Source organism: Zalophus californianus, chromosome 2 (genome assembly GCF_009762305.2).
Source record: "Zalophus californianus isolate mZalCal1 chromosome 2, mZalCal1.pri.v2, whole genome shotgun sequence".
Lineage (NCBI taxonomy): Eukaryota > Metazoa > Chordata > Mammalia > Carnivora > Otariidae > Zalophus > Zalophus californianus.
Genome location: NC_045596.1, coordinates 56,458,153 through 56,471,446, shown reverse-complemented (window position 1 = coordinate 56,471,446; position 13,294 = coordinate 56,458,153). Strand labels below are relative to the sequence as shown.

At 40.4% G+C, this 13,294-nt stretch overlaps 1 protein-coding gene and 1 non-coding gene across 2 annotated transcripts in view; one reads left to right on the top strand and one right to left on the bottom strand.

Moving 5' to 3' along the window:
* The window catches only part of MOB1B (MOB kinase activator 1B), a 61,600-nt gene extending 52,416 nt beyond the window's left edge, over positions 1–9,184 (bottom strand). Inside the window, exon 1 of the mRNA XM_027598839.2 lies at positions 8,805–9,184. Within this exon, the coding sequence (XP_027454640.1) occupies positions 8,805–8,818 (14 nt within the window). The 5' untranslated portion in view covers positions 8,819–9,184. The remainder of the gene's footprint in view (positions 1–8,804) is intronic.
* Positions 9,185–12,392: 3,208 nt separating this feature from the next.
* Positions 12,393–12,543, top strand: LOC113926114. Its single transcript, XR_003521190.1, has one exon. It is a non-coding gene; the product is annotated as a small nucleolar RNA SNORA62/SNORA6 family (small nucleolar RNA).
* The last annotated feature ends 751 nt before the right edge of the window (positions 12,544–13,294 follow it).

The window sequence follows — 13,294 nt, the reverse complement described above, 5'->3', positions numbered from 1 at the left end:
GCCACCCAGGCGCCCCAAGGTAGTGCCATATTGAATCTTTTTTTTTTTATTATTTTTCTTCTTTTGGATTTTTCTTCTTTACCTTATTTTCAATCAGTTAATTCAATATACAGGCATTGTCCACTCGTTATTATCTAAAGCTTCTCAAACTTGACCGTGCCTAGGAATCTTAAAATTCATTCAAGGTTTCAGGCCTGAAATCTTGCATTTCTAACATGCTCCTAGGTGACACCAAAGCTTCACACTTTAAGGATCTAAAGTAGATTTATCAAGAGCTAAGATATTGATCTCCTTAGTCCTGGGGGTAGCCTTCTGTCCCCAGACAGCCAACAGCAACCTTTCTTCCGAATGGTGCTATAAAATGACAGTGGTACTTTTTTCTAAATGTTGAATGGCATTAAAAAGTAATAATAATAAAGTTATCTCTGGACCACCTGGGTGGCTCAGTCGTTAAGCGTCTGCCTTCGGCTCAGGTCATGATCGGGGATCCTGGGATTGAGCCCCTGTCAGGCTCCCTGCTCTGCGGGAAGCCTGCTTCTCCCTCTCCCACTCCCCCTGCTTGTGTTCCCTCTCTCACTGTCTCCCTCTCTGTCAAATAAAAAAAAAAGTTATCTCTGGAACCCCTAGTTATCACTGGAGAATACAGTCCCAACACCCAAATTATGTTCCCACTTAAGCAAAAGCTAAGATCAATATATCTCAATTGAGGTACATTTTGGTTCCCAAACGTCTAGCAACTTATAATTGTACTTTGTATTTTTTGGAACAGTTTGGCTGTGCCTGTAGTTTGGAAGAAAAAAATACTTTTATTCTTGTTCTTGATAACTTGTCATTTCCCAAATTAAAAACTGCAAGGTTGGGGTACCCGGCTGGCTCAGTCGGTAGAGCTGGAGCTGCATGTTGGAGGTAGAATTTACTTAAAAAAAAAACACACACACAAAAAATTGACAAGGTTGACAAAGGACTGATTAAAGGGTAAACAGGCTAACTGTTAAGACCCCTTTGGGAGTCCCTAACAATAGACTAGAGACAAAAACAAGCATCAGTCCTCAAAACAAAGCTGTGCTCCAGTTGAGAGAATTCGGCTTTGTCAAATCGGTTTGTTGTTCACGGATTCAAAAGTGAAAATTTTAAGAGTTGAAAATAAGAGGGCCAGCTGAACATTTGGCAGGATGTGGGAAGAGTTAGGGAGAATGGAACCAGGCATATGTGAGTAAAAACCATAACCATGGGGAATTTTTTAAACAAAGTTATTTCAGCAGTTAAATCTAATGCTATAGGGCACTAACAAGCTAACAGATTCTCTACAGAGCAAAGAGGCCATGCTGCTGCTCTGTCTGGAACATGATCTAGGCACCAAGATACCAGAAAAGTTGCCATAAAAGGTTTTCACCCCTACTGCTTTTACTTAATTATTCTATATTTACACTGAATATTAAGAAAGCCTTGGGTTTTGTTTTTTTGTTTTTGAGAGAGAGAGAGAGCAAGCACACAAACGGAGGCAGGGGTAGCGGCAGGCAGAGGAGAAGCAGGCTCCCGGCTGAGCAGGGCGCCCGATGCGGGACTCGATCCCAGGGATCATGACCTGAGCCGAAGGCAGACGCTTAACTGACTGAGCCACCCAGGTGTCCCAAGAAAGTGTTTGTTATACCATTACCTATTTCTACAAAGAAACACACAAAAAATATTTCTCTAATACCCAAAACTACAACTACTGAACTATTTCCATCAAATTTCAATTTGAGAACAAAAGGATTTAGGCTGAAAGATAAAACAATAGTAGCAATAAAAGAAAATTCAAACTTTTCTTTATAAATAATAAGGCTACTTGGCTATGACGTAAACTATTACCCAAATATTTGCTTACCTTCAAACTCCTGCTTTTAAGTTCTAACTGCAGAAGATCAAAGCAGCACTGATACATATGATTATAAACCTACAGAAATTGGCTATGATTTAAGTAATCAGAAATGATGACTATGTCAATAAAAAATAATAACAGCTACTAGCAATGACACTGCTGAGTTATCGATAATGAACTAGATATCACTGCTATACTTAACTAGAATTTATTGAGTTAGGCCTTTTACATATCTCTAATCCTCCCACCATCTGAGGTACTGATCCTAAACACAGGATTCATAGAGAAAAAATTAGATTACTGTCACACTCATACCATACACAGTGGAGTCTCAGACTGCTTTCAACAGTAATATGGCTGAAGCAGGGGCCCGCACATGTTCAGGAGATGTGGATGACATGTGGAGGGCCATGCCACAAGAAGGGTGGCCAGGAAGGGTTAGGAGAATGGCTATATACAGTGGTTTGAGCAAATACATTATGTTGAGGATTATGAGAGCCTGGTTTTTCACTAACAAAGTAAAAAATATGTAAAGGGAGAAGGCTAGGATGAACCTTGTGCTACTTGGCTCAGAACTGCAGGTTATTAGGGTGAACTCATTCAATATATACAGATAGAAAAAAATATCTATGTATGTAAATGTGTGTGGAAATGTTGTTTTCTAGCACTGTCCACTGAGAGGGTCTGGGAGCAGAAACATATCTGCAGTAATAAGCATACCAATTACCTACATTCTGTTTTCTCAATAGTATTTTTCAATGAACAGAACCAACACCTTTAGAGAAATGACCATTTGCAGGGATAGGGCAGAGGAAGTGGAGGATAAACCTGGAATATCTGGTTGTGCCAGAAAGCTACTAGGTAAGACAGAGGCAAGCAAAGAGACATAGAAGCCAGCTTGAATAGGACTCCCATTAGCCAAAACTGAGACATTATGAGCACCAAAATAAGTATAGTTATAGATTATAACTCATTAAATAAAATAGGAATCTAAGTGTCCACACTTATAGATCAATAAATAGTAAGTTCTCAGTAAAAATGTCAAATAATAAATGTAAAAGCAATGACAGAACAGACATCATTAATAATAATTTAGACAAGAAACATCAATGAACACTAAAACTAGTGGATGACAACAAAATGAGGTATGAGACAGTCACACAGTCTCAATACATCTCCCCACAAAATATTAATTACTAAGAGGAAAAAAAAGATATAATAACTTCACATTGGAGAATCTTTGTAGACACTTTAATCAAAGGATCAATTCCAATAATGGACAAACATACATTATATGCACCTGGTAAGAAGCTGTAAGATAAACACGGAACATTTCTGCGATATTTTTGCCCCAAATGCAGAACCAGGTCTAACCACAAGAAAACATGACAAACTCAAACTGAGGGATATTCCACAAAATGACTGGACTATAATCCTCAAAAATATCAAGGTCCTGAAAGGCAAGGAAAAACTAAGGAAACGTTTCAGTTTGAAGAAGGCTGCAGAACAAAATTGGGTGTGATTCATGACTGGATCCTGCCGCTGAGGATAACATTATGGGAGCAAGAGATGACACTAAATAGGGTCTCTGGATAAAAACTATGTAGGAATTCTTTGTGCCATTCTTTGCAACTTTTCTTTTTTTTTTTTTAAAGATTTTATTTATTTGACAGAGAGAGACAGACAGCGAGAGAGGGAACACAAGCAGGGGGAGCAGGAGAGGGAGAAGCAGGCTTCCTGCGGAGCAGGGAGCCCGATATGGGGCTCGATCCCAGGACCCCGGGATCATGACCTGAGCCGAAGGCAGACGCCTAAAAGCTGAGCCACCCAGGCGCCCCGTAACTTCTCTAAAAATTCGAAAATCTTTCAAAATAAAATTTAAAAACTTTCTGCAAAAGAACAGGTTTCACAGCTACACTTTTAACTAAATGCTCTATAAAAGATGGCCTTAAGTTAGATAACTGATATGAAAGAAAATTAATACAATGCTATACATCAATTATATCTCAATTTTAAAAAATGGAAACGTGGAAAGAAAAGGAGAGTTAAAAAAAAGAATTCTCTGTAGGACTTAATTCAACATTTCTAACAGGTACCATATTTTTCAAGTAACCCAAAGCTATTCTGCCTCAATACCTCCTAATTGAATATACAGCTGAAAAGATGTACTACATGTGCTTTTGTATATTAGAAAATCCAAGGTACAAAAACTCTGCAACTATACAGAGGGGAAAAAAGTAATGGTAAAAGTAATCACATAGTAATTACTTTGCATTCAGTAATGTAAAGCAAAAGTAGTCCTATATGAGAGGAAAAGTAAACTAAAGCCAGTCAAGTGTCTACAATTCCCAAACTGTAGTTCTAAAAAGATGACCACACTTACTCCATGCCCTCTCCCCCCGACAAAAAAACGTAACATATTAAATCAGGTTGTCAGGCAACAAAACTGTTAACACTTGGTCAAAAGCCATTCAAAATGATGTTGCTGAATGATGTTTACTGACATAAAAAATTCCCAAATGAAAAACCTAATCTATTTATGGTAGAAATATGGCAGAAAAGATTAGGAAACTGTATTACAAAATACAAGTTACAGTTATTTCGGAAGGTGTAATCATTATGAGTGACTTTTATTTTCTTTTCTTAGCACTATATTGTGATTTCTCCAACATGTGTATTATTTTTACATTGAAAATAGGTCAAAAATAATTTTAAAGTATTATTTCAATTTAAAAGTTTATATATTTTTTTCTTCTACCATTATAGTCTTGGTGACCCTTAACAAACAGTCCCAGGAGTATGAAATATCAATACCTGGGAAGAGAGACTTCTCTTAAAACAAGGCCTATTTTGAATACTATCTTTTTATATAATTTTATCAATTACAGATACAACAGTATGAGGCAGGATCCCTGGATCTAGACTGCTAGGATTCAGACCCCAGCTATATCACTGGCTACATAATTCTGAACAAATTACTAGGGTTCCTGCTAGTTACTGAACTGAGTTAATCATTTAAAACATTTAGTGCCTGGCACATGGCAAGTACTTAGCAAGATTTATTATTAATGATAACATTATTATTAACTTCCTTTCATAGGTGAAGATGCTGAAGCACTCACGTCAGTCAACTCATCTGCCTTAAAACAAAGATGCTGGGATTACTGGGGGTGGGAGGGAAGATAGGAGAGGGAGACAGAGACAGACATACAAACACAGCTACATCTCCTTTCCTAAATTGCTATTTTTAATTTTTATTTTTTTAAAGACTTTATTTATTTGACAGAGCACAAGCAGAGGGAGAGGGAGAAGCAGGCTCCCCACTGAGCAGGGAGCCCGATGCGGGGCTCAATCCCAGGACCCTGGAATCATGACCTGAGCCGAAGGCAGCCCTTAACGACTGAGCCACCCAGGCGCCCCTAAATTGCTACTTTTTAGAAAAGATAAATTGAAGTTACCCAGCATAATGCTCAATAAATATTTCCTTCTTTTCCCAACCCATCTCTTTGATTCTTCCTATACAGAAACAGACCTGGTTTATATTCATTCACATCCCTAAACCACCTTTCTTCCAACTTCCATTTTAAAGTTAACTACAAGTATTTGTTTTTAATTCTGTTCCAACCAAGTAGCCCTACATTAGGAAATAATACCTTGGTCTTCTCCAAGTCAAATATTTCTGTGAAATTCTACTGGTCAGAAGAGACTAGCAATTTCAAAATGCTAGAAACATAGAGAACACTCAATATACTTTGAGTGAATGTTGAGAACTCACTCTGATCCTAAATTTCCCTGAATGTTATATGCATAAAATGACATAAGAGGAAAAACCCTAAGAGACCCATGTTCCGATTCAACCCAACCCAATAATTAGACCAGTAACCTGATGTTGGTGATTTTGCCATTTTACTAAGAGGTTGAGCAAGCTATGTTATGGATAGATCCCATCTAGCTCCACAATTCCACAGCCTCTTGGACAAACCTGAAAATGGACAATTCACAAGCAAGTTCATATCTCTATGATGTCTCCTCTGACTGAAATCTTCGAGTTCCCCATACCCTTTTAGAGAACCCTTGTTATACATTTCATTAACTACCCAACACTTCTTTCATGAAGCCTTCCTCCAGCCCAAATAAAACAAATTGCTCCGTATTTTTAGACCCCCCATAATTGTACTGCCTCTATCATAGATGACTATTTATAAACTGTCTACCACTCTGGAGTCCCACATCTTGCACAATGCTTAGCACACAGCAGGTGCTGAGGATGTTTAAAGATTTGAGTCTACAAAGTTAAATTAGGTTCCTGTGAAGTTTCCCTATGTACATTCGGGAGTTTAGCTTATTAATTTGAAGATACACAAAGGCCAATTTGCAGCACAACCATAGCTTTGTCCCAGTCATATCTACATATGCCGTACAAATTTATTCTCAGCATTTGTACAAAAGCTACAAAAGGTATCACTGCTGCTGATTATCTAGGCGTCCTCTGGAGATTACCTAATCTACCTCATCTCCCTATCCAAAAAAACCTCTTTACCCTGCTCTACTTTGTTCCATGGCACCTACATCCTCTACCATGTAATATAATTTACTGATATTCAGTGTTTATGGTCACTTACCAAAACATAAGCTGAATACAGGAATTTTTGTTGGTTTTGTTCATAAATGATATCCAGTGCCAGCATCAGTGCCTGGCACATTAAATGATTTTTTTAATCAATAATTCTTTCCTTCTGTCTTAAAGCCCTCAGGAGTTATGAGTCAGCACCTTCATAAACATTCCTCAGCTCCATCCACTCACAGTAGCCTTACAAGTAGGCTTCCAAGAACTAGAGGAAAATATTTATATTTATTTCCTAACCTGCAACTCTTAATTTCTCTGCTCACCTACTGGTAGAGAAATAATATTCAGAAAGCTATACCAAATAACATATATATGAAATAACCAAAACTTTGTTCTTTCACGTCTTATAATAATTATTTCTATCTATGAGGTCTCCACTTTAGATCTGAAACTACTGGTGTACAAAACCCAAAACCAGTAAGGTTGGATTTACTTTTCTGTATTGTCAAGCACAAGGGCTAAATATGTTGGGAATACATTAACTGCTACATGAGACCCAAATGCAAAATTGTGCTCGAAATAGTACAAACCCCCTAACGTGCTATATATATATATATATATATATATATATATATATTCGTTATGGCAAGATTTTTCTTATGTAACTAGTATGCTTCAGGAGAAATGAACTTACCCACTGCATTTCTGTAACTATTAAATACTGAGCCATGTAAAAATAGGATACTGTTCTATCTGTATTCAGAAAATACCACCAAAACCTTCTCGATCCCCTAGTTTCAGCCAAATATGGTTCTTCCCTGCTCCAACCAATTTATAGCTATGAGTTCCAAGAGACATAAGCCCATCAGCAGCAGTCATGGACATCACCTACATTGCTATTTTGAAGACAGCTTTTAAATTCTTGAAGAAATCAAACATCAGCAATATAAAATATAGTCAAGATGAGAAGCTTCAAGCTGAGATACCTGGATATCTTGATTCAATCTAAAATAGGAAACAAAGTCACCCAGTCCTCTCATCTAGCACTACCTACATGACAAACTCAGAATCAACTTCTAAGATGAGCCTAATAAAGAGATTTCACAAACTCACATACATTAGGCAGGGTGACACAAGCCAGGCCTCCTGTGCGTATGAGAAACATTAGCAATTCGGCCTGCCAGTTAGCCTTCTGTGATCACTCATTATTGCTTGAATGCTTGAAAAACGAACAATATTCTACATCTGAGCACGTGAAATTAAGGGTTAATTAAATTCTCAGGATCCAAGTGCCAATGTGATGACTAAAAATGACAGGTGGGAGAATCAGAACAGAACTATTATTGTTGTGAAGAAAAATGCTATTCTATCCACAACAGTAAAGGAGTATATGGTGCGAGTTTCAATCTCTGAGTTTTTATGAGCTTTCTAAATACCGATTAAACATAGATGAATCACAACGAAGCTTTCAAAAGAGGAATTCCAAGGGTGTAATGTCCTGTTTACTGACGACCTGAGGCTGGCTGCTGCCTCCATACCCCCATTTGGCCATCCCATCTTTCTGCCCATCCCCCCAAACTCGTCTACAATAAAGGTTAAGTAAATGAAACAATGACCAGCCCTAAATGTGACGGCAAGTCGGCATTTACAATGATTTGCAAAACAACTCCCCAGAGGACCTAATCAACCCTGGGGCACACTACTCAGACTACTTGGTGGTTGTCTAAAAAGATAAAGCCCGTACTTTTCAGGGGAGCGCACTGGGAAGAAGGGCGCCTCGGGGAAGCAAGGAGCTGCTCCAGACCCCAAGACCCATGGGATCCCGACCCGAAAGCAGCCTCATTAAGGGTGTTATATCCACAAGACTTGTCACCCCAACTTTCCACTCCTAAAACCTAAGAGTGAAGTTAAAAGGGTGCTGGGGTGACAGGGAAAAGTATAACCCCCGATTTTCTATGCTTGGGACCCAGAAAAATGCAATTGGCAAGTGAAACGGAGACAGGGCCACCGGGCACGCGACGCGTAGGGGGCATAAGGGGGAGTGAGTGGTATCTGTGCTGGGCGTCCAAACCCACAAACCCAAGAGAAGAGGGAAGACAACGATCGGGGTGATGGAGAAATGCAGATCCAGGCACCGGGGTGTGTCGGGACTTGGGGTCCGGGAAGAATGAGCCTCCTTGGGGGCTGGAGGGCTCCAGGCGAGCTCGAAGCGGGTTGTGGAGGCGACAGCCGTCAGGCAGCGCCAGCGCACCGGGCAGGTTCCCAAAGACCTGCTCGATGGGAATGCCCGGCCCGAGCAGCAAGGGGCAAGGCGAGCGGGGCCCGCGGCCCTGGTCTCCCGAACAAAGCCGGCGCGCGCGGGGCCTGGCTACTCACAACAAGAAGCTCATGTCGGCTGCGGCGTGGGCTGGGGGGCTCGGCGGTCTCTAGGCCTCGGGGCGGCGGCGGCGGTTGTTCCGGCGGCGGCCAGGGAAGAAGAGGGAAGGAGAAAAGAGGAGAAGGAGAGGAGGAAGAGGAGCGCCAGCTGCTCGACGGCCACAACTTGTTCTGCTTTCCTAGTTCCGAGGCAGGCAGAGGGGGCGGAAGTGGGAAGCGCACGGCCTGAATCACTCACTGGGAGGGGAAGGAAAAGAAGGCGGGGAAAGGGCCACACGCCCGCTCCCCGGAGAACAGCCGCCGCGGCTTCTGAGCTGCTCGCCGCACCTCTCCGTACTCCTCCTCTTCTTCCTCCTCCTCTTCCCGCTCCTAACCCCTAGCCCCCCGCGGCTCTCACCTCGCGAGCTCTCGCGAGAGCGGCGCACGCCCACCCTCCTCCCTCTGTGGCCGCGGGTCAGCCAAGTTCTGGACATCTTTGCAGCCCCAGACCACGCCCAGCGAGTGCACTGGGGCCACCAGGCCAGCGAAGGCCAGTCCACTCAGTTGGGGGTTGTGGCAGAGCCCTCCGAACTGCTTAGCTGGGTTTCAGCAGTCAGGAAGGAAGTAGGCTTCAACTCTGGGATGTCAGGGTTCTGCAGTGAGGGATGGAATTGCCACCAGAGTTCTGCCCGCTGCAAGTGTTCAGCAAAGGATGATGAAAGGTTATGGAGTCTTTTGCTAGTAAATAAAAACAGGAGGGAGTCTAACGTGTTTTGAATGGTTTGGGTGTGGTTCGGCCAGAAGAGAGAAAGTCTAAATGGGTTTTCAAGCTCCCTGTCGTTTTATGGTTGTATCTTAAAACCCTGAACTAGGAGAGGTCAGGGTCCATCATTGTTTCAACAGGCGAGTTAGGCTGTCATCAGTAGCTGGGAGAATGGCTGTAGTGACATATTCAAGGTATGTGGAGCATTCTTAAATAGATTATAAAGCCTGGACCTGAACCCCTTAACTCTGAAATGCAAGACTCTCTATAAGGGGTACTGAATCAGTTTTGTGCCTCTAGAATGTTTTGTGCAGCAGAAGGCCCAATGGTTGGTTATAATGGTCTTGGGCCCCATAAATGCTTAATCAGCATTGCCACTGATGAGCAGCCTACCACAACATTATCAATTCGAGTACCCATTGATTTTACACAGGAGATGTACATCTTCTTTATTTGCAACACGCATCAAATCCACAAGTTTTCAAAGTATCTGAACAAAACTTAAATAATGTACAGCTATTTGGGGTGCCTGGGTGGCTCAGTCAGTTGAGAGTGTCTGCCTACTGCTCAGGTCATGATCCCAGGGTCTTGGGATTGAGCCCCTTCCCCCACCGGGCTCTCTGCTCCGCGGGAAGCCTGCTTCTCCCTCTCCCATTCCCCCTGCTTGTGTTCCCTCTCTGTCAAATAAATAAATAAAATCTTTAAAAAAACGAGATCAGGGAAAGCCTGCTTCTCCCTCTCGCATTCCCCCTGCTTGTGTTCCCTCTCTCTCACTCTGTGTCTCTCTCTGTCAAATAAATAAATAAAATCTTTAAAAAAAAAGAAGGAACAATATGAAATATATTCTGAGAGGTTTGTGAAGTATTAGTTTAGTATGTCAGTAAATCAAACCATTTTTTTAAACAGAAGGAAATATTGGATTCTTGACACTATCTCAGAAATAGCAGAGGTTACTGAAGTAATTTGAGAAGACTTAAAGACTCAAAAGTTGGAGGAAAGAAGAGGAGAAAGGATTTATCTTAATATAGTGAAAATAATGGATTTATGACAATTCAAGTAAAACTTGAATTACCAGATTAGGAAATTATGTTTGGGAAGAGTAAATCAGTTAACCTGTTAGAACAACAGTCTCAACCCTGTTAAAATGAGGGCCTTGGATTATTACATGATCTGTAAGATATCCTCCAGTTCTAAAATTCTGTCATGTCAGGGGTATCCTTCAAATGACTGGCAGACAGTTCCCATCGGCTCCCTGATTTGGTAACTGGCTTATGTAGCTTTGCTCTAACACAATTTAGATGAATTCTCTGACACTGAATCAAGATAATGATGGGCAGAGGAGAGACTCTGCTAAATTACCTGCTGAGTTCTTTTCATATCTCAAGGAGAGTTGCCTGAAATTAACAGCTGATAAAACGTAAATATATTGGTCTTAGAAATGATAGAGATGTCATGTTAATAATACAGAATATAATTCCAGAGGTTAAACATTTAAATCAAACCATGGCTGTCACTTAAAATTATTCAGATTCAAAAGCATTGGGAAATTTAGAATCAAATAGGGCGTATATTCAAATAGACGTTTCTAATTCCAATTTCACCTTCACCAATTCATATTTCATATCACTCTCCTCTTAAAATTTTGAGAAGTTACTCCCCTGATCAAAATCTTAATTCGTTTATAAATCTTTGTTTATGAAGGAAGATGATTAAAATTTGTATTTACCAATTTTTCAAAGAATTGACACTATAACATGAATGGAATAGAACATGTGTGGGTATGCCTTCAAATATGTTTTAAAAAGATTCATTCAAATTTACGATATATATATATATACGCACACAAACAAGATAGTTATAAATTGTGGTAAGATAGGAAGTAGACAGAATAATGTGATAGTAATGGTGAAGGGAGAGGATCTAATTTAGACGGAGTGGTTAAGAAAAGCCTCTCTAAGGAGGTGACATTTTTGCTAAGACCTGAAACAAGAGAAGAAGCCAGCCTCACAAAGAGCGAGGGGATGACCATTTTCTAGTAGAGGAAATAACAAGCACAAATGCTCTAAGATAAGAAAGAGCTTAAAGAGTTCTTAGAGCTGAAAGGTTATGGCCTGGGCAGAGTGAGCAAGAAAAATGGCATCAGATAAAGCTGGACATGTAGACAGAGGGCAGACTAGGGTTCACAGGCCTAGGCAAGACATTTGGATTTTATTGTAAGAACATTGCAAAGTCAGCAGAGAAGTGAAATAAGATAATCCGAGTAACATTTCATTTTTTTTAATTTGGAAAATTTCAAACATATACAAAGGAGAAGAAATTAATATAATGAATCCATCACACAGCTTCAGCAATTATCAGCTCATGATCCGTGATTAACATTTGGAAAGATCACTCTCACTTTTTGTGGAGAATGGACCAGAGGGGGCCAACATGTCAGAAGGGAAACCAGAAGACTATTCTAATAGTCCAATTATTTCTCAGTTGTGATTTGGCTTAGGGTAGTGTCATTAATAATAGGAGAAATTAATAATCTCAAGGTAAAACCAACAGCATTTGGTGATTGATTAATTGTGGAGGTTGGGGAAAGGAAGGAGTCAAAGATTACTCCAATTATTTTTGGCATTAGCAATTAATGGAAAAAGACATTTATTGAAATAGGGAAGATATGAGTCACAATTTGGAGGTAAAACTAAAAATTCCATTTTAGATATGTTAGCTTTGAGATGTCTATTAGACATCAAAGTAGTGATATCAGGTAGAGTTTTGACTGCTGTGCAAAGAGGGAGTAGGGAGACCTGAACTAGAGGCATGAATGCAGACTTCAGTAAGTAAATAGTATCTGAAGCCCTGCATATTGTTAGAGCTTGGAGTTGAGGTTGGTTGGCCAATGAACTCACAAGTGTAGGTAGTGTACTACATGAGGGGCAAGTCTTTGGCTAATGCCACGAGTGTCTCTGGCCCGATGAGTGGAGTTTGGTAGTAATTCTTGCTACAATTAAAAAAAAAGTATTTGAATCCATAAGATGGGCTTCCAAAAAGGAATTTACATGCCCAATAAGGATGGACATAACGAAGTGTTACCTGTAAGCATCTGAGTTTGTTCTTTCTTTACTTCTCTTCCCAGATATCTCTGGTTTCTGATCACTATTTACCCGGTTGTGATGAGGATGTTGTAGTTATGTTTTTTTAAAGAGCCCATATGTTTTATAAAAATATGCTGAAACATTCACGGGTGAGATACTATGCCTGGGATTTGCTTCAGAATAATGTAGGAGAGGGAAGTAGGAGTATAGATGAAATGAAATTGGCCATGAGCTGATAGTTGTCAAAGCCAGGTAGACAAGTGCACGAGGATCCTTATACTCTCCTGTCTGTTTTGTTTTGAAATTTTCCATAATAAAAAAGAAAGAGAAATAGCAGGTCTCCTTTTGAAGAGGACTAGAAAGGTATTATTAATGATGGGAACTTAAAATTTGCTGTTATAGACAATGATTCTTTGGACTAGAGCATTTTTTCCTTGTCCTCATATTAGCCAGGTTTTTGCCTATATATTAAGATATTCTTTTACAGGGCGCCTGGGTGGCTCAGTTGGTTAAGCGATTGCCTTCGGCTCTTGTCACGATCCTGGAGTCCTGGGATTGAGTCCCGCATCGGGCTCCCTGCTTGGCGGGGAGTCGGCTTCTCCCTCTGACCCTCCCCCACTCATGTGCTCTCTCTCTCTCATTCTCTCTCTCAAATAAATAAATAA